Here is a 22487-nt window from a genome sequence, read left to right as displayed (position 1 = left end):
CATACCACACCTCTATTACATTATAATTGAAGTATTGTTTTGTGTGTGTATATACATCCATATGTGAAAAGAATATATATGCTTTGAACATATACACAAAAAATTATGGAAGAATAACTTCTTAATCTATGCTTTTTTAGATCTACATATATATGTGTGTGTGTGTGTGTGTATATGTAAAAATATATATTAAGAAGTTGATCTTTAATTTTTATTTGGTAATTTACCCAAATGTGTTTGAAATCATCTGTCAACCAAAACAGTGCCATAAAAAACAGTGTTTCTTCTGGAAGCTTTAAAACATTTGGACTCTGAGTTTGGCCATAGTCTCATGAGGGCTCAGATTTCCATCATTTGGAGGCTTAGTTCCACCCTAGACTTCCTCAATGAAGAAAAACAGCATTTTAATTAACCTAGGAGCCCTGAGCTGCTCTTCTACTAATATATCCAGAAATAAGCCATATCTCTGAATCAAATTCATACATGTTGGGCTTCTCAATCATATACACACGTGTATTTCAAACACACCCTCATACTCAAACATCTAGATACTTCGTGTACCTGGATACAGTTCAAAGCAGACATTTGAAATTATCTGAAGTAATATTTAAAGCAATTTGGCCTCTGAAAATAAGTGATCTGTCCTGACTTCTGCAATGAATGAAAGTGTATTTTTGGAAGTGGGGCAGAGCAGTCTTTTGGAGGTCAGCAGTTAGGCATGAAAACCTTTCAAACATTTAAAAATAAGATCTTCAGCAGACCGTCTCACAAAGTTTGGCTAGGTTGCTTGTACTTCTAAAATATGTCACCAAAAAGTCAACATTAAACTTGAAGTTTCCATGCAATTTTAACACAGGACAAGAGTAAAGATTAAGACAGTTCCACTTTGCTACTCGATGCCCAAGCTTTACAGTAAGTTAACTGATACTGCATTCCAGACATTTTCAACTTAAAAAAGAATCAGTTTGATTTAAGGAATTCAGAGAAACATAAAAGTCTCAGTTCTTTTCTTAGAAGGAAGTCAAAAAAGGAAAAATAACAGATATAAAACTACTTACATTGCAACAGGTTTTTTTTCTCCTATTAAGTATGAGTTATACATTTAAAATTGTATGTTCCCAAAAAATATGTTAATAAAGCAAAATTCCTTTTGTAATGAACAGAGATATTCCATGAAAAGTTGCTATACTTACACAGATTGCTGTGTGCCTATAAGGAAGCTTTGTGTTCTCAATGCACTGTCCACTACTGACATTCCAAACACACATCTCCCTGCCAAAGATAACTTCATATTAGTCTCTGTCATTTCCACTCAATAGACTGGAATAATTTTGTGCCACCAAGTTTTTCTTTACTGCTGTAGTTAAGTACAGTCTGGTCGTTTATGTGGCTTTTTGTTACAGATTACTGGGTAAGAAAATGTTGTGGTCATTAGCAGGGGATGACATACAGTATCTGTTTCTTTTTGTTTTGGTAATTACACCCTGCTTGCTGCCTTGCAACAAACCTGACTTTAAGGCCAACTCTGGTCTACAACAAATTGTAGGTATACTGCCATTACAGCTCGTCAAGACGTCACTGTAACTATCTGTCATAGGAACTACATCCTCCTGAAAATGATTCATTTCACCGAACTTAAACCACACGTTTTGAAAAACATAATGCATCTTCTGCCGCATCATACTTCAGTTCTTGAGAGGAAGTGCAATTTCTGCTAAGAAGAAACAGTGCCACCATGAGGCTATTTCTGAAATCTGTTATTGATACAGCACTTGCCTCGCCAACCTAAATGTCTGTGCAACATTCTACCTACACTTAATTACGTTTAAGGTTAACGTTTGAGAAAGACGCGTCAGGCAGTCTTCCTCATCTAGACATTCAACACACTATGGGACTAGAGTACAACAGAAACACAATCAAATTAAATGTTGTAAACCAGGTTGTATGAGGTATGTTGTCACAGGTCAGCAACTGAATGTTAAACTTGATGCTTTTAGATTTCATTGAAACAGCAAACATTATTTCCACAGTTGAAACAATAACTTCATTATTTCTGAAATTACATTCTAAGACATTTTCTGTATGAGGACTTAAAGAACACATTGGGGAAAAATATTTTATTATATTAAGAAATACTACTTAGTGATTTACCTTTTAAATCAACACACTTCCACATTTTATGATAATCTAAAAATATTACTTAATTTATATTTTCCAGCTGAGCAAAAGCAGTGAAATCTATACATCTGTAGTGTAGCAGAGTTGGTAGACCAAAAGTCATAACTTAGACTGCTTATGCTGTTTGTTAAACATTTCAAGGCAGTGATTTTTTCCTTGTTTATATCAGAATGACAATTAACTTTACTGCTTTAGCTACATTGTGATACATACATGCAAACATGCAGAAATGAGACCAGAATATAACTTCAGCTCCTGCATGTTGCACTTAATTTACTGTCTGTACTAATGAGTGAGTGATACCACAAGTTGACAAACCTGTCCTACAGCATATGCTATATGCACACACAGGATACCAGTGAGAACTTCTGAATCATTATGGATTAATTTACAGATTTCCAAATTTTAAAAAAAGTACAAAAATACTGTTCAATACTCATACTTCTGGGATAAGTCAGTTATACAAACATTCAAGAGATTTTTGAAGTGGGATGGGGGGAGAGTATCATCTTCCACACCCAATACAAGGAGATGGAAGCTTGAAAATGCCAGAAGCAAATGATTCACAAGCCAGAAAATACAGTTCAACAAACCCTGCATCTCCTGAAGATGAGGCTTCCTATTTGTAATTATCTCAACTTCATGTTGCAACCTTTCAGGGATCAGTGATGGATGCTTTTCCCTTATGCAATACAGATGAAAAGTCAGCAGTAATTTGGTAAAAGTGAACATTTAAAGGGGCCAGAAGACTATTCAGTCCTACCTATACACTTTCCAAGCAAGCCCAATGATCCCTTCAGAGGCAGAACCTTGAGGATGTGAACATCTCTCTATATGGTATATCTATAGCAAAACCCTCATCTGTTTAGTGCTTTTCACCCCAACTTTTTGGAAATACAGTATCTTTTCTCCCAGTATGATCTGGAAATATTACTGCACTAACAGAACTTCAGAATTAAAATGAAAAATAGTTTCACCCCTGAAGCCTTGATTAGAATTGTAGAAGGCCAATACAAAACTAGTTCTGCAGACTTCTCACCCTCCTTTCTGCACATAACAACCAGAACTGTTTACAACTACCCATCCAGTGGGACAGTCTAACCTTTGAAGATTAACAGGCCTGAACCAGTTTCTTCAAGTTATCCCTTACTCACGATTGAGTGAGAGAATCAGACAGACATCCTAGGAGCTGGAAAGGATAAACAAGCTCCTCAGTGAGAAAGTGATACCCTTAAGGTGCTGGAAGGTATAGCTTGGAGAAGGGCAATTGACAGGAACTCTTCATGGGAAGAGGTTTTAACAGTTGATTGGAAAAGATGAACCCGAAGTGAGGAGAATATCATTTAGCAGCAAGACAAAATTGTTTAAGGAAAGCCCTTAAGGAAGTAAGAAGCTAGTCCTAACTACTTTCAACAGCTGAAATACTGAACAGATGGGCTTCAGAACCCAGCTGAAAAGATTATCAAATACACAGCGAGAAAAAAACACCTTGAATGCTAACCTAGCAGAACTGCAGAAATTAGTTTGACTCAAGTGATGGGTCAAGTCACAAGAAACACATAGGAGTGTCATGGTTTAACCCCAGCTGGCAACTAAGCACCACACAGCCACTCACTCACATCCACACACACCCCCCGCCTCGCCGCAGTTGGATGGGGAAGAGAGATGGATGGAGATCAGGAGCCTCTTAACAGGATGTACTCCAAAACAGCAAGTCAGATTTAAACAAAGACAAGGAACATATATGCCTTTTATTCAAGGGCGGTCTTATCTGTGCTTCCATATGTACTCACTGAGCAAGCATAACCTGTATCACAGCACATTAGCCTCCTGTACTGATTCAATTCTCAAGACTGAGCTCAGGAAGGAACAGAAAAAAGCACCATGATATTAAAATGCTTCTGAACCTGCTGATTCCCTCCAATAACGCATTATTCTGCCTCTGAATGGGGCCTAGCTGACCCTCTGAACAATTCATTCTCCTGACTAACTGGATATCTGAATTGGCCAAACCCTTCTGTTGTCCAAGAGATGAGCTCTTAGTTGACTATTGTATATAAGCAATACAGCCATTATCCTAAGTAGCTGCTATCGTTTTCATATCATGGAAGAAGTGGATTAAAAACCCTCTGCCAAATGCATAATCTGACCTACACCTGCCATACATTTCATGACTTAAAAAATGAATAATTGAATATTCAGTTACCTACCCATTTTCAGTAGCACTTACTACATATGGTTGTTTCTCAAACTCTCTTGCTTTTGCCAAACAGGTTACAGAAGCAGTGTGGCCAAAGAGAATTTCTTTAGATGAAATCTAGGAGAATAATACAATGGTTTAACTTAAACATATTATTTTCTGTATTAACTAAGGAGATCTAAAAGCAAGAGAATGACTTGCAGATGTTGTTAATAATGAGTAATTGTCAATCTGCTTTATACTCTTATGTTCTTCCACCATGTTTCTGGAATGTACGAAGACGTGGATGGATTATGCAGTTTGCATGAAGTACAGTCTTTGTATTCACTGTAGTCTAAAAGTTGCACCTTCTGAAGAATGTACAGAGCATCAAATTGTATAAAACTGGCAACGTGCAGAATATCTCTGGCCTTCACCCTACCACATGCAGCAGAAGTGGCAGAGTGAAGTAGGGAATTGATATAGCAAAGCTCTTAAGCACGTGTTTCATACAACACATTTAAGTAATCCCTTTTATTAGCTTCACTGCATGCAAAGTTCTTAATGGAAAAAGGTAACCCCATAAAAGTACAAACTAAAGTTTCAAGCTATATTTGAGCACAAATGGGGCAGCCAGATCCAGAAAGAATAGAACCATAGTTCTAGGAATGCAGAATAAGAAATTGGAACTGCTTTGACTCTGTTCCATTCTCAGGAAAATAAATATGAAATATTCAAAGCAATAGCAATAATGTGCCAGGAGGTTTGCAGCTTAATTATACCAAAAATATGTATTTCATCTTACTTCTTCCATCTTTCTACAAAGTTTTGCATTGTTAACCTGGTAGACAGCTCTGGTTTTATAAATAGACATTTTTCTTTAAATGACAGGCCATGCTCAGCAATCGATTTAAAAAAAAAGTAAAAAGACTTTACAAGGTAGGAATCATTAAAATTGTGTATGTTTACTTGCTGCTATTACTCACAGCATGCAATCTCAGATTATAATCCACAGGTCATTATAATCTATGAAAAATTTTCCCAAATCTGCAGATAACTGGTTGCTCATATAGGCATTTCAACACTTTTTGCTTCATGAGTTTCCTATAACAAATATCACATTATCTTTAAAACTTAATCTAAGTGCAAGTCTGGATAATCCCACTGTTAATAATAAAAGATAAACGCCAATCTGTCTATTTGGCAGACCATAGCACAGTGGACACAAACCTTTAATTCTGATGAAAGATCCCAGAGACATATTTGTCCTTCTTGACTTCCCGTAACTATGGTCTGCTGGTCATCTGTAATCATAATAGCAGTGATGCTGTGAGAGGGAGCTATTTTCCCCCACACTGCCACAGCCTGTACTGATACCTTCATAGTCAGCACCTGAAAACAGAAACAAGTCATAATGATTCTAAGTAACATGAAATGCAAGAAAAATTTTTAAAAGTCAATTTAATCAACATCTGAAAAGGGGAGCTACAAAATACTACTGCAGAAAGAGCCGAGGAGGCATCAAAACATTTTCTAGCTATTGCCAACATAACACTTATCAAGACAGTTATCCACCAATAGCTTAAATACGCAGCAGGACAGTGATGTGCCACTATTTTAAATCTAGGCAAGATCAGACAGGACCAGAGTTATAAGGGACCAGTACTATCACAATACTGAAATATCAGCAACAGGAGTCATGTGCTGCCCCACATAACCTGGCTTAGCTCTGATGGACCCATGTCACTATCATCTTCCTAATTTTGGTTGGTGGAATATACCATGCCTCCCCTTGTCCCTCCAACCAGCAGTGCTGCTCATTCTCAGCAGCTAACTGCTGGAGCATGGAGATGGCACAGGAGCAGGGTGTCAATAAAGCAACTGTGGTTCCTAGGAGGATAAGGCATGAAAAAGAGATAACAGGGCTGGAAGGAGAGAACAGGTGATGGGTCAGGGACTAAGAGAAAAATGAGGCCTGGGACAGCAAAGTACTATACCCTCAACCACTCAGTGGCATCTCCTAGAGATAAGACCCATAAGAAAGGTGGAGGTAGAGTTGGAAGCTGGGAAACACGGAGAACAAACAGACTCTTTCTGCTGCTCAACTCATGAGTCCCTTGTCCAAAAAATTTATCATATAATAGGTTTTTCACTACTGTGAACAATTAATTTAATGGAATTGTCCAAAATTACTACTGGTCATTAGTTAATTCAATACAAATTCTTATGAACTGCATTTCCAGGAAACTATTTCAGTGTCGGTTCAAACTCTAGTACTTACAAAATATTCTAAAGTCCTCCTTATTAAAAAAGTTCTACTTCACTTGGTTTTAAATTTGATGCCTGTTCCTTTCAAAACCACCTCTGCTTGTTAGTTGGATTCTCTACTTGTTTTGCTTCAAACAGAAGCTTTGAGAAAACTGTCAGTCACCGCACAAGCCCTCTGTCAAATTGCTGTTCAAGTTCCCATGTTAATAAGTGTCTAACATTTCGAGAATATTCCCAACAATACCTTCAAAATGAAAAAAACAGTAAGTACGACCATAAATAATTTGGCACTTAAATAGTCAACTCACCTCAAAAAATCATATATGTCCTGTTAAGATTTTCAGGGAACCTAACACACCCAACAAGCATGTCTTCTTTGGGTCAACTTATGCAAAAGGCTGAAACCAGACACAGATGAGCAGTATCTTTAGCATCAGTGTCTTTACATGAAAGAGCCCTACACTAGCTGCTAGGGTCTACCTTAGCCCAAATGCAAACACTTCCCATATATACAAGTCAGCTGTATCAAAACTCCCAAATTAGTAATCTGAGTATACAACAGCCTCCAGCACTCCTTCCCTATATCCTATGATGGTTCTTCTCCCCTTCATTTTTCCAGAAAGCATGTACAGATGCTTCTGAAGCACCTCTGTTTACCTCCCTCGCCTTTCAGCTTTCTGGAGAAAATGCCAGAAGATTGTTGTCATGTGCTTCTAAATGTTGTCAGGGATGGAGAAGGGTATGAAGTTGACTTGTGCCTGTGAAGTGACTCCTCTGAAAACTGAAATTCTCTTAAACTTCACTGAGGGCAGTTTTGACTACCACCAGCATGCAGGGGATGGACAGAGAGCTGACAAATATTAAGCAACATCAAAAATGTTTTTATATATCAACATGTTATTCGCAAGCACAAGCAAACAAGAAGAAACAGATTTTCAAGCTCTTCAGATGCACCATTGTCTACGGTCACTGAAATACTTAAATTATTCTTTTCAAAATATTGTATGTCACCTACTTTTTACCCAAGCAGCAATAATAACATTGAAAAGATACTTAAGAGCAGCCACTTTGCAGCCACTAAGCAAAATTCACCTTTCAGAGAAGGTGTGCTCCTATTTGTCCTGGAGAAAGGGGAGACAGAGTCCTTAGCAAAGATATTTAAAATGAAACAGGTGCCAGTAACCAGGTGCTAGAACCGTGCAGTTGGGAGACGTCAGCCTAAAGATGTGACACTAAAGCTGAAATCTTGCAAGAAGAGACAGGAACTAGGTAGAATGAAATGCATGGCAGCAGATAACAGCCAGCCAAAGGAAGTAATATAGGAATGATGCAAAGTGACATGAAGAAAAGATCCTGTCATAATTCAGAAAAGGCCACAGGACAGAAACAGAGCACAGAAGCAGCCTTTTAAGCTAAGTTTAAAGAAACTGTAACACAAACCATCACTAAATCCAGCACAGTAGCAGCTGAAAGCAGGGACACAGACAAGAAGTATCTTCATTACTACTAATAAAACCCTTAAGTGACACAGAACTAGAGGAATGGTCTTGCTTCCTGACAAGAACATGAGATGAAGGGCTTGGCTACTAAGAAAAAGGACTGAAAAGACTTGTATGGCAGGCTATCAAGGCCCTGCCATACAACCTTAGACATCAAAGGCAGAGGAAGAAGAATCTAAGAAAATGAATTGAGGTTGTCCTAGTTTCAGCTGGGATAGAGTTAACTGTCTTCCTAGTAGCTGGTACAGTGTTTTGTTTTGAGTTCAGTATGAGAAGAATGTTGATAACACTGATGTTTTCAGTTGTTGCTAAGTAGTGTTTAGACTAAAGTCAAAGATTTTTCAGCTTCTCATGCCCAGCCAGCAAGAAAGCTGGAGGGACACAAGAAGTTGGCACAGGACACAGTCAGGGCAGCTGACCCAAACTGGCCAACAGGGTATTCCATACCATGCGACGTCACATCTAGTATATAAATTGGGGGGAGTGGGGGCAGGGGGATCACCGCTCAGGGACTAGCTGGATGTCAGTCAGCAGGTGGTGAGCAATTGCACTGTGCATCATTTGTACATTCCAATCCTTTTATTATTGTTGTTGTCATTTTATTAGTGTTATCATTATTAGTTTCTTCTTTTCTGTTCTATTAAACCATTCTTATCTCAACCCATGGGTTTTACTTCTTTTCCCGATTTTCCCCCCATCCCACTGGGGGTGAGGGGGGTGAGCGAGCAGCTGCGTGGTGCTTAGTTGCTGGCTGGGGTTAAACTTTTGACCTCTGTTGTGGTTTATTAGGCTAAATCACATTTAGTTTCATTTTAAAGCTCTGTGGGCATATCAGAAAATACTGAGAGATGTTATTGATCTCAGCTTTAGAATTTGACTTTTCTAAAACTTATTTTTCTAAATCTCTAGTTATATGAAGTATTATGCTTACTGGTGAATGCTGAAGTCCTTTTCTCTTCTAGTTTATGCCCTGAAATGAAAGTTGTTCTAGCCAAACTCTAATGATATGTTTTTAAGTATCAACTAAGCAAAGAAAATTCACCATTTTCACAGGGCTTATAAAATGGTGGCTGTCAAGTTAACAGTTTGATAAGCCAAATCCCAAGTCTTTAAAATGCATTTTTTTGCATATCATGTAGTCATTTATACTTGTGGCATGGGAGCGTTTAATTAATGTAAAACACCATAAGGCAGCAGAATTCAGGTTTGTACTGCATTGAATATGAAGTCATAAAGTACATTTTCTTGTAAAAGAAGCATAGAATCAAGATCAATATTCTTAGCAGAAGACCTACCGCTGAGCAAGTGATGAGTAACAGAGAACTCAGAAAGACAATGAACAGAAGTTAAAAACTAAACAAATTCATAGAATTTGCTAATGTATAGTTGATCTATTTGCACACATTTGTTTTAGATATCCATGAGTGTCATGAATTAATAAGCAGCTACTACTACATACAAAGCATTGGTTATATAAGAGAATTAATTTAGACTGAAACATTACAAGAACATTTTGTACTTTTTCCTTTATATTATGATTGAAGCACAAGAGAAATAGAAAACAGAAGATATACGAACTTCCATGTTAATATAACAGTCCTTAACTTTTTTCTCTTGCTTATTGGTTAACTTTTCTTTTGGATTAAGATATTTTGATGCACAAGACAAGTATTTTGCATGAAAGCTTTGCTTCTAAGGATACCATGACTTCCCTAGAAATACTGCATACTCACATGCACATATCCACATTTTGTCTGACAGTATTTAGCTTTATCAAAGCTATTTAGTGATGCTGATGGCACCTGGAGCAAACTTTTTTTTTTTATAAAATCAACAGATATTTATCAGACTGTTCCTTTAAAAAAAAGGTAAAAACTGTTTCCACAAAGTCAAATATTGCCCAAGGCATATCTGAGCTGCATGTAGCTTATCAGCACATGTCAAATTCCTCCAGCTCTGCTCACTCAAGCATGTTTGATTTGCAGTATTAACACATAATTCAACTTTGAATCAAGTTCCTCAGTTCTACTCCCCATTTCTCCCTGCTTACAACCTAATAAACTTTATTTACCCTGCCCTTACAATCACACTGCCAAAAAGAACTCCCTTATGACTGTAAAAAAAAAAAAATAATAATTCCCTGTTCTTAGTTAAAACCATACCAGTTCATCCCACCACTAACCTGTCACATCTCTACCATCCTGTCTCCAGTTCTATGAGCATTTTTCACACTGAAACCACAGCACAAACCTTTGTTGACTTGGAAAATTATATCAATTCGCACAGCTTCAAAGACTTTGCCTGTACTACTTCAACAACTTTGGACAATTTGTACAGTATTAAAGTTTTATTTGGAAAGCTGAGTACACCACCTCTTATTCTACAGAAGCCATGACGTATTTGAAAGTCTAGTCAAAAGCTTTAAGGGGCCACAGAGCAGGAGCTCTGACCTTGAATGCCTTTCTAAGCATATATTAATGCAAGAGCTTTTCCTCATCCCTTGGCTTTTTTGACTGGGACTGGTTGTGAACCGAGCTGAATGAAAAAGGTCAGATTATACCATAAAGAAACAGTACTATCATAACTCAACATATGCTCTCCCCATAGAGCCCTAATTCCAATAGAGTAGGCATATCTTGACTCTGCCTCCTCTACTAACCTTAAAAAAAAAAAAATAAATTGTTAGCATCTCTATTAGAGTCATCTCAGACCTTCCAATTTCTGCCACATAATTACTGCTTTACCTCAGGCACATCCCTGTGCTGCATTTTCTCAAGATAAAAATCATAATCCTAAAGCAGGTGGTTTAGGAACACATAGGTTAGAATGGAAGAGTTACTTAGGTCTTAGGAGCATGCGTGCATATGTGCTAACAGTGATTTGAAGTGAAAAATCTGGGTTCTGTTTTGCCCCCACTGAAGTCTGTCTCACATTCCCTGTTGGTCCTTGCATTTACATGCAGAGTTTGCTCAAAAGAATAAAGGAAACATCCTGAACAATATTGAACTATTAAATACAGTTAAAAGAATCACATTTCCTGATAAAGAAAATACATACCCTGATTTTTAAATTAATTCAGAATCCACCAGTTCTCACATACATCAAGGTCCTTAAAAATAGGAACTGAACTTCCTAGAGAACCTAATCTCAAACCAGTGCACATAATAAAACACTGGTTGTGACAGAAACCTCCTTCTCATAGCTACAGCCCATAAAAAAAACTACCAAACAAGAATTTATAGAAGGAGAAAAGACTACATACAACAAAACATCAGTCTACAGGTAACAGTCAACCTGCCAAAAAACCTTTTCTGAATTTATATGCATACTCATTTCATGTTTCCTATCCATCCTAAACTATCAATACAAGATCAGTTGCTTCAAAGTCCAGTTAAATGTGTGGCGATTAGTGCAGGCACAAAAAAGATGCAGAAATTGGCTTACAGTCCTGAAAATATTAAGAGATTAGCAGAATTTAACTGTTTGCATTGGATTAAAAAAACCAAACATTTAAAAAAAAAAACAAAAAACACCACCACCAAAACAGGATAGATGAGCCAAAATAATTAAAAGCAATTATTACAGTTTTATAAGAGCAGCATATGTCTTCTCAGTCTAGCAAAATTTTATTTGCCCAGCCTTCGATATTCTTGATGGCCAAGTAAAACAAAGTAAGTTCCCCCCCCCCACATCCCTTTAGATTCATCATTGTAGTAAAGTGTTAGGAAGTAAATTTTAGGCAGAGCCTGGTAGGCTTTCATGACAAATTCCTAAGGTGTGTGTGTTCATATTCTCCTATTCCTGTCTCTTTTTGCCTTTACCCGTGTTCTCTCTTACTGTCAACCTAAGAAAATAAAAGTTCTATCAGTACTTTTTGTACTGTTAGTAAAAAGCTAATTATTTTCCTTAAAAATAGCTTTGACTTGCAGTCTACTGATCCATTTTATATTGCTTTCACAACTTGCTCAATGTACTTTATGATGTAAATGTTGCACTCTCTTTAAGGATGTTGTATATTATCTCTGGTAATCAGCAAAGATATCACCTTTCCTGAACTAAAAAAAGTTATATTCACCCACTGTCCACAATATATAACAAATCCATCTAAGAGGCGTAAATAATAAAATATATTGCATTTACAAAATACTTGATGAAAGTATCTTAAGTACAAAATCTAAAGATACAGAAGTGACATAGCGCTGTGTTTGTAAGCCTGCAGACATACCACAGTGATGCTCATTATGCTGCTCAGAGATTTGCTATTCATATGTTGCTATTCAGAAGCCTATTGAGTCCAGGACTCTGAAAATACAGGTCAACAATACTTTGCAATTTGTGAAGCTGCAGGGTACATGTGCATTTGTATAGGTGTGAGCAATGAATAAGTTAGAGAAATACAATGCTGAGAAAGATGCTTAACAGAGAAATGGAAATAGAATGGAGATTTAGAAGCTACAGGGAGAAGGCAGGTATGTAATATAGGAAAAGGAAAAAGATTATATATGAGGCTAGGTAAGTGAAAAGGAAATGACACTAAAGACAACAAGACAACACAAATGTAACAAAAAGACATTTGAAGTAACAGCAAAAAGTAAAACAATGAAAGATTTATCAAAAGACTTCTTAAAAGATAATTAAAAACTACTTTGTATTTAGCACTTCATACAGGAGAACTAGTAACTGCCTCCTTTAAGATGCAGAGCTTGCTTTCTGTGGGTACAGCAGCAAAAATATTTCCATATTTCAAATATTCTAGTTAATATATCTAGTCAGATAGGAGGCAACAAGTAAAATACTCCAGTAATCAACATTTCTATCCTATGTCCCACTTTCTCATGTTTTAATATATTCTGCCAGAACCCTCAGTATTCCACACCTTTTCCTCTACTTTGCTTTTTGTGGCTCCATCCTGGAGACCCTGCCTGCCTACCACTGCATTTCCAGTTTAAGCTTTAATGGGACTTCCCTCGAGACCTGTCAGGGCTGCACCCTAATCGGCCAGAGGAGTCATCGTTGAGTGACACCCAGATCTCCCCTGGCGTGCGAACATACTGCTTTTGCAGTCCAAGGGAGCAAAAGACTGAGACCAGGAATCAATACAACCCGTTTTAACTAGCAAGAACCACCTAGTAATACCTTGTTTGTATTTCTTGAACGAGTGACACAAGAAACACTTATTTCATTCCACACAATAATTCACCACAATCAGAAGGAGCACAGTAAGGGCAACACCATCTCCCAGCTGCTGATTACATCAAAGGTTTGCAGCACAAATTCAATTTTATGATGTTAATCTCAGCCTGCCACTCAGAAATTTTCTCTGAGGGATATGATTTTTCTCTGGATTTCATTTTAAGAATGATTTTCTTCTTCTACAATCAATAAAGATATGTTTTCATCAAAAGACTGTATCTTGGCAGAATTCAATCGGCCATCTCAAAACCTTTTGGTGACACAATATTAATTAAAATAGTTTATGTTGCGCCTAAACTGGAAAATGGGGCAGTGAAAACATGAGCAACTCGGAACACTTGTGCTTTACACACTGTCAAAAGGTACAGTAGACTAATCTTTACTTCCTTGAAGTTACTGTTTCACCTGATAAACTGTTACATTATTTTAAGCCTGCTAGAAAAGCATCATGTGATGACATTACTTTAGGCATGCTAGAAAAGTGTCCCATGATGCTCCTTTGCTAAGTAGAAAAATTAAAAATCCATGTAGAAATGTAAATTCGCACTTTTTTTCACCATTATTAAAGGCTTCAACAACCACCAATGATATAGCTGTTTAAGCATGTTAGACAACAATGCATGTGAACTAGCTAATTTGGTTTTAAATCATCTATATCAAAGATCTTGTATATATACAAAGTTTACTTGAAAAAGAAATACATTATACAAGTGTGTATGGAGCCATAAAAGATATCTTTAAAGAAAACACCACCACATTTGTTTTTACTGTCTGAAATATAGTGTCTGAATGTCCTATCAACTACAAGAGTAGTTATCTACAGGAAATGAAATGTTGCTTGAGCACTATAGAGAACTACATATATGTGAATTATTTGTCACTTCCAAAGGCTTAAGCATACAAATAGTATCACTTAAGTCATTTTCAGTGGAGTTACTCATAATCAAACACTGAAATGCTTTGCTGAAGTAGAGTTTTAATCAGGTCTTAGGACATTCACTCAATTCTTACAGGAAAGCACACATGACAGAAAAGGGCCATCAGTTTCTGCAAAGCACAAGATTTGATTTCTACAAAATTGCATCTTACTGACTTGAAGACAGGTTTTAACCTTATTTATAGACATTAAGTTATGCTTACCTTTATTGAAAGTAACATGTTGCCATGTGAGAAAGCACTGCTTTGTTATGCTAGTGAAGAGACAGCCCGTTACATTTTCTTAATTATAAATTGTCTTTTGAGACAAGAGACAGTTATATCCTTTAAAGAGTCAATGATCCCAACATAATCCCACATGAATCAAACAGTCTACTAAGGTGGTGTCAGCTCCAAGTTTATGGCCTACATACCTTGGAAAGTGTAGAGAGTAATAAACTTTAAGTCTGTGTCAAGACTTCCCATAGATGCAAGCAAAAGTCACATGTAATCTACAAGACTTTGATCGACTTTCATTTATATGAAATATCACAGATTCTGTAATGAACTAGACATAATTAAGCCTACAGAATTCATTCTTGTTTACACTGCTTTAACACAAAAGATATAAAAATCTGGTAAGGTCAAGACACATGAAACCTAAAAAAACCCCAAACTTACAAAAATCTCAAACTGAGAGGCAGTGAATATGCAAAGCTTTGAGTCACTTATTTTGTCTTCCTTAAGTGACCTTGAACTCACTTAAAATAAAAAACACCCCATTGATCTGAGAGGTGATATTTTTGGTTCAGCTACACTGTACTCTGGAATGTTTAAATAACAAACAAAATTGGAATCAGATGCTAGAAATAAAACAACTAAAACATTTCATCAGCTTTTGGTTTTGGAATAGTGATGTAATAATCACCAATCAGTGGTGTAATCAACTGCATCATAACAATGATTACCAAACTCTGACAACAAGAACTCCTTATTTTCCCATTTTGCTCTTTGAATACTCTTAATTACCCAACAGGCCTCTATGCAGTGTTCTTCACCATGGGGCAACCAGCTGTTTAGTGTAAACAACTCAGAAGAATTTATTATATATACACAGCCAAATCTGCTTAAGACACTATTTATTATGAAGCAGAATCAAAGTCCAAAACCAATTCAATGCATGGATTGCAGTTTTGATTACAGTAAACTTCTAACTTTAATACTGAAAAATTTTTAATGAGAAAAACCTGCTCATCATGTAATCAATCCTACCGACACAACCCTTTTGAGCAGAACTAGCTCACCAGAACAGCCATTTTTGCAATGAGTATTCCCAAAAGAACATCATTCTGTACCAGTGGCATTACTGATACACTAAAATTTTGTGACATATTAAGAAAACACTACTACTGTTCCTAGCAGTGACTAGAAAAGTAATTATGACAGAAACACCAAAAGGCTCTAAGTGAGCCATTCTGATTAATTTCATAATTGAGCAAGTCTCAGAAAAACTCTAACCCGAACTATTTTCAAGAGAAAAGAGAATTGCTGTAAAACAATTATATAAATTTATTTCTGCTCTAAGGTTTTGCATCAACTCAATAGGGAATCACTTAAATAACACAAAAACATTTTCCCATTTCAATGAGCTAGTGTTTTGAACTGACATGTCCTCGCATTACTGTTTTTCTCCAAGAAGTCCAGTGACTAAGTATACTCTAAGACAGTTGATGGAATATATACATATATATAATTCACTAGATTATCTTGGAAACAGAAGTTTCAGACATCTAACATCCGATATCAAAGTTGAAATATAATGAAGTTACATACTCGATGCTAAAGTTACAGGGGACCCGACAAAGCTCCCAGAAACCGGAATGAAGTTTGCCCAAGTAAGAAAGAACAAACGCCGCCCCAGCGAAAAGTCTTCGCACTCATGAGAAGAGCCCCGCGGTACCCAGTATCACCGCTCTTCTGGGCCACGGCAAGACCCACACCCGCGCCCAGCCGCCTTCCCGAGGCGCCCGAGCCGTACGGCCGCAGATCCGCCGCCCGGACGCCCAAGGGCGGACGCAGCAAACGGCCCCGGCTCCTCCCGGGGGGAGAGCCGGGCCGCGGCGCCGCCTCAGCGCCCTCCCGCCGGGCACCAGCGCCGCAGGGGCCACCGCCGCCCCCTGCCCAGCCCCGCGGACGGGACGGGGAGGCCAGCGCCGGGCTGGAAGACCGCGGGGAGGAAGACCAGCGGGGGAAAGCGGCCGAAAGGAGCCGTGCCTGGAGCCGACCGAGCGAAGCGGCGGCCACAGCCCCTTACCTCCAGAGGCTCCCAGGCACCGCGAGCGGGGGAGGAGTGGCGGGCGGCAGCGAGACCGCTGAGGAGAAGGAGAGGGAGCTGGGACGGCTTTTATCCCGCTCGGGAGCGGATACACCCAGCGCTGCTCCTGCTGCTCCCGCTCCTCCGCCTCCCGCGGCGGCCGGAGCAAGGGCGGCGCGGCCCGGCGCGAGCTGGCGCTCCCCGGCGCCGCCCGCAGCTCGCGCCGCCCGCAGCTCGCGCCGCCCGCAGCTCGCGCCGCCCGCAGCTCGCGCCGCCCGCAGCTCGCGCCGCCCGCAGCGTCCTGTCAGCGCCCGGCAGTCACCGCTGAGAGAAAAGTTTTACGCGGTGGCTTTCCGCCCTGACAGCTCAGGGCGAAGTAGAGAGAAGAAATAGGAACTAGGGAAAAGTATGTGGGGTTAAATCCGAGCCGCAGCCGCCCCTACTCACCCGCCTGCCCTTCTGCACTCCCCCTCACGGCCCTGCAGGCCGGGGTACGGCCGTACCCCACCTGAGGTAGAACTAACAGTTGAGGGCCCAGCCTGCCCCTCGAAGGTTATCCCCTGCTCGGTGATAAAGTATAGGAAGCTTTTCAAGTACCCGCCCAGCTTTAAGTACGGTGAAAAGAATGTTTCCGCTGGCGGGAGCCGGGCAGAGGTGCAACTGCAGGTGTTGTTGGTTCTGAGGAGGGGTGGAGCAGGTGCAGACCGGCGTTTGCGAGCTTCCAGCCAGGTGCTGCGAGGGTGGAGCTTGATTTCTCACAGGTGTGGGAATCAGCAGCAGCTGTGGTGTCAGTATTTGAGGGCAGTAAACGAGTGAGTTGAGTATTTTGGGGTATGTTTTTGGTGTTTGGGTTTTAGGATTTTGTGGGGGTTTTTTTGTTTGTTTGTTGTTTTTTGAGGATGTGAGTTTCTTAACTTCAAGTGTTTCTGTTTGAAAACAGTAAATTGTGGGGATTTAATACAGTAAGAAAAAAAACTATGATGGTTATTTGTTCAATGGTCTGTTTTTTCTTTGTTCAAAGGTCAGTTACAGAGAAGCTGTGGCCCACAAAAGATTCTTTTGAGAAGCTTAGCTGAACTGGTTGTATAGTATACAGGTGAGTTCATCCTAACTGCTGAAATACTTAGTCGGAGCCACATACAGGGTCGCAAAAAGAAAACCTGAGACTTATCATTATAAACAAGTTCTTTTCTCTGAAATCATAACTTCCTAAATTTGTTTGCCTCGTATTTTTGAAAAATTACATTGAAATGCACAGGGAGTTGGAAGGATGTTAGGAGATTTAAGTATATTTTTAGTGCCCATGGTTTTCCTATTTTAATATAATAAATATGGTAGCTAAAGTATGTGGTGTCTTTATTTTATTGTTGTTGAGTTCATGTTTACACTAAGAGTATTTCCCTGAGGCGTCTGCCTTGAGATAAACAGTAATATTCTAAGATGTGTTAATGTAATTGTAGTCTGCATATATGGGCTACATTTTAGAGGTAAGTGAATACAATGGAAAAAAAAAAAAACCTAACATGTAAAGTTTGTAATATTTTGAAGCACATTTCTACCAAACTTTTGGTTTTGTTTGTTTTAGCAGTTCTGTAGTTCAGGCTTCAGAACATTCTCAATGCAATAAAATAAAAACCTTTAGAAATAAGACTTTTTAAACCACTTTATATCTTGCCTACATAAAATCATTCATAAGGTAAACCCTGAAAATAGAACTTTAATGGAAATGGTGATGTTTGGTTAGATTTCATGAGGCCAAGTGAAGAACACTGAAATAGTTATCTTAGGTGAAAACTTACAAATGTACCTTTTTTTCTGGGATTGCTTCTGGGGATTTTGGTAGTGATCATACTGAAGGCAAAATGAGATGATATAAGTCAACTTACTTAAAAAACTGTAAGATTATTTTTTTCAGAAAGATGAACACTGGCTCATTAAAGTCAATAATGATAACTGGAACCTCAGCTAAAGTTTTTGTAGTCAGAAGATGCTTATCAAGAAAGTGAAATAATTGTGTGAGACCAAGTAACCTAATGGACAAACTACAGACTGCTTGTGCTTTTTGGCACTTCATGCGAGTTGTGAATTCTGCCTGTGAACCCAAATAAATGATTTTGATAGCCTCTTTTTAATCATCGATACATGGAGGTTTCCATAAGAAAAACTGTCACATATGTTTTAGCACAATTTGACACAAAGGGAAGGTCACTCCAGGGACCTTAATTGCATCTTATGCTTAGAGAGGGTCACAAAACAGTGATTTCTATTTTGTCTTTCAACACCATATTTGTTGTCTTGGTAAAATAAATCATTCCATAAAAGTAGTACACATACTAATACCATGCCATTTAAATGCATTTACAGATGCAAATTAAAAATACTGGTTATGAAAGCTATATATATCATATGTACCACTTATACTTCCAGGTATTAAGAGCTATCCCAAAAAACCAAGTAGTTTTGTTTCATTCGCAGACTCTACAATATGAAGTGTTGTGTTTAAAAATACATAGCTTTTCATCTGTTGTAAATGATAAAAGTTTTAATATAAGGTGGATGTGGTAGCATCCCAAATCATAAATATTTATTTTTTTTAAAGCACTGGTCCTACCTAAAAATAAAACCTTGCATACCTTGTACAGTATTTATGTTAAGTTTTCATTTTAATAATTCATTGTGGAAAGAGCAATTGAACTGCTACAGAGCCAAAATAGGTAAGTCATTAAAACAGCATTTTTACAGTAGTGGCTTAACACAAAGTGTGTTTTTCTGCGTTAGCTTAATAGGGGTGATGTTGTACAAATTTCCCAAACCTACAGCAGTTTTGTGTATATGATTTAAGTTTGCTTAAAAATAATTTAACTTGTACTAAACTGCTAGAAACCAGATGTATGCCAGTATAAAATGCCCGCATACAAAATTGTACCATTATAACCAAACTGATTTACCACTATATCTCAAGCTAAACTGATGTAACTTATGCCAAAAGTACTCAGGTAAGACAGATTTCAAATCACTGTGTAGGCAATAAAAGTCTTCTGCTGATAATTGTATGGTTCACATACCACTATTTTTTTTAAAATAATGATTTGGTTCTAAAAATTGCATGATTTATAGATATCACAAGATTTTTTAGCTAACATTGTTCAAGGTTTGGGAACTCTCTGTTGTAATTTCTTCTAAGAAATTAGAAAGTGAGATTTTGATGCATGTTTCAAGAACAGATTCTAGGACTTTAAGAATAATGCCAAAAAAATGGACTTGCCTTAAGTATGAGCGTGAACCAATTATTGGAATCATTGCCATAATTTTTGCATGGTATTTCTGAAAGTGTTGATATGATGATCAGATTCACAGAACTCTAGTTTAATCTCTCTTATTTTCTATGAAATGCTCCCTTCCTGTGTCCCTTTCTCACTGTCCTTGGTTTAGCCATCTCATTATTTTCCTGAGCAAAGAGAATCACTGGATGCTGCTGTTATGCCATTGTCAAATCCCATATAGGCTATAGCAGTAGTATGAAAAGTAATTAGATAAGGTTAAAGATTTGATCCTTCAATTATTTTTAGGATGCTCAGTGATTTTTTTTAATGTAAAAACTTTAATATTTTTTATAGAAATACATATATATATGAAGTTGAAAATGCTGTGGCAAATACAACACCCATACAGGAGGATAAAATTACAAAGATGGAGTATTTGTATATATTTCCCTGTTTTGTGGCACTGGTTCTTGGCAAAGACCTGCATTATGGGAAAAACAGAATGATCACAGACTTATCAACCTACCTGCTATGATATCAGCTGGTCTTACATACAAGACCAAACTTTAAGAATTACCTTGGCTCAAAATACTTTTTTTTAATAACTTGTGATGTTTACAGAATATTCTTGAATTGAAATCCATAATGTATCATAGTCCAAGTTAAATGTATCACAAATTGAAATATCATACCTGACAACTGGTAAGGAAAGGGAGAATATGCACAAAGAGAAGTAATTAAAACTGGTCACACTCTTGAGCTCAGCAGAGATCACTTCTTTCTGTTAGAGAAAAAGGATATCTATCCTGGACTGCTGGATTTCCACAAGGGAGGCAAGGACAGTTCACTGATGAATACGTGCACAAAGGAAAAGGGTGTAGGCAGGGAATGATGTAGGCATGGGAAGAATCTCTTCTGAAGGAAGTAAGACTTCTTTTCAAAAGTGAACTTTCTGCATCAAAGCTACAGTCATCAGTTGCTAGTTGTATTCTTTGGGCATTACTTTCGCTGCTGTTACAGAAGGTTTGGATTCTGATCATATTCTTTTCCTAATTTTTAGTCTGACATGCAGACCACTTCACCTCATTTTATCCAAACATAATTGTTTGTAACCTACTGGGTTAAATGAGGTCTTGTGAAGTATTTTTCAGATTCTTTTGTTGAAGAGGATTTATTTTGGCCTGGTGAGCTAGTGCTAGATTCAGAAATGCTATGTTGTATTGCAGCTTGGGTACCGGTCTGCTAGGAGACATTGTGTGGCTCATTTCCCTTGTCAGTGTTTTATTTTCCCTATCTGTAAATTAATAAAAATGAGATTTACTTCCATTATGAAAAGCCTTGAAATCTATTCATGAAAAGCATGTTAAAAAAAAAAAAAAACTTTGACAAAACTTTAATAAATTTTAAAAAGTTGGGCCTGCTTCTTGTGATCTGGGGTTGTGTAGGTACCTGTACATTCTTATTTCTCACTAAAAATGTCAGCTCACTAATTTAGTAACCATTCAGACCATATAATAATTTCAGTCTCTGTTGTGATTATTGTCATCCAATAATTTCACCGGCTTTCTTCTCTTCAGCTCTTTTTAAGGATTTTCTTTATCTGAAGGGGCAGCAAAGTAACTTCAATAAACTAAAATATTTATCTGGCCTCAATTAGCAATCAAGGCATGTTTTTGAGATGAATAAGAGCAATTAGTGGTTAACAATATTGTTGACAGATGTCACATACTGAAATATGAAACAGCATTAGCTTAGATTACATTAGGGGATAGTTGTCAAGTACTGAGAATTTACTGTATTATCTTATGTATTATGTGATGACATTGATGAAAAAATGTCACATTTCATGTCAATGGAGCTGTTTTGCAAAGCTAAGCTATGGGTATGTTCACCATTGGATATACTTCTGGAGGCTTAAGAATGCTGTTGATTAAATTAGTGCTTTTATGAGAATAAATGCAATTTCACAAATTGCTATTGGATAAAAAGGTGAGATAAGTCTATACTTGTTACATCCTGGAATGAAAGCAAGGCAGTGTTTGTTAATACAGAATTCAATTTCTTAATGTCTTTCTTACTGCATTTGCAAACTGTACTTTATTGTTTTTTTTCTTCCAGAAAATAATGCTGTAGCTGCTAGGTCCAACAATAGGGTAGTTTCACAAGATTATAAATTTTCATGTATGAGTAATAATAAGTATGGTTTTGCTTATTTATCGCTAGAGGGAGCAAAGTGAGAACAAGGAGAAAAGTTAAATCCTATTAACTGCTTAATTTTGCTCAGAATGTGAAAATGTTATTTGTTATTGTTGAATTGTAGTTTGACTACACTTTAAGCTTGTAGAAATAATCTTGTTTTGTCCTTGTCGTAAATATTTTTAAAGGCTTTTTCCTTGCTATAATTACTAACTTCACAGTTTTGCCTTGCGATATTATCTGCATAAAATGGGTTTAGTTTTTGTTCTGTGTGTTTTTCTGAGCAAAAGTGTGGAATACTATATTATATTTTTAAGATAAAAAGATAAGGGAATTATTGCAACAATTTTTCCCATTTTTAAAATTCCTTATAATAAGCATCATGACCACAACTTTTCCAGTGATCTTACTCCTCTAAGACCATATAATGCAGGTGATTATGGCAGCTATGTTTCTTTCTAGGAGTTCCTTACTCTTTACTT

At 37.6% G+C, this 22487-nt stretch overlaps 1 protein-coding gene across 2 annotated transcripts in view; it reads right to left on the bottom strand.

The window, feature by feature from the left end:
- The window catches only part of WDR72 (WD repeat domain 72), a 129757-nt gene extending 113059 nt beyond the window's left edge, over positions 1 to 16698 (bottom strand). For both annotated transcript variants that reach the window (XM_030016258.1, XM_030016259.1), the window contains exons 1-4: positions 16547 to 16698; positions 5588 to 5749; positions 4389 to 4495; positions 1194 to 1272 (exon numbers count right to left, since the gene is read on the bottom strand). In XM_030016258.1, the coding sequence (XP_029872118.1) occupies positions 1194 to 1272; positions 4389 to 4495; positions 5588 to 5740 (339 nt within the window). In that variant the 5' untranslated portion in view covers positions 5741 to 5749; positions 16547 to 16698. The remainder of the gene's footprint in view (positions 1 to 1193; positions 1273 to 4388; positions 4496 to 5587; positions 5750 to 16546) is intronic.
- Between the last annotated feature and the right edge of the window lie 5789 nt (positions 16699 to 22487).

The sequence above is a fragment of the Aquila chrysaetos genome, chromosome 5, assembly GCF_900496995.4.
Source record: "Aquila chrysaetos chrysaetos chromosome 5, bAquChr1.4, whole genome shotgun sequence".
Classification (NCBI taxonomy): domain Eukaryota; kingdom Metazoa; phylum Chordata; class Aves; order Accipitriformes; family Accipitridae; genus Aquila; species Aquila chrysaetos.
Note: the sequence above shows the minus strand (reverse complement) of the source record. Positions and strands in the feature narration are given on the sequence as shown.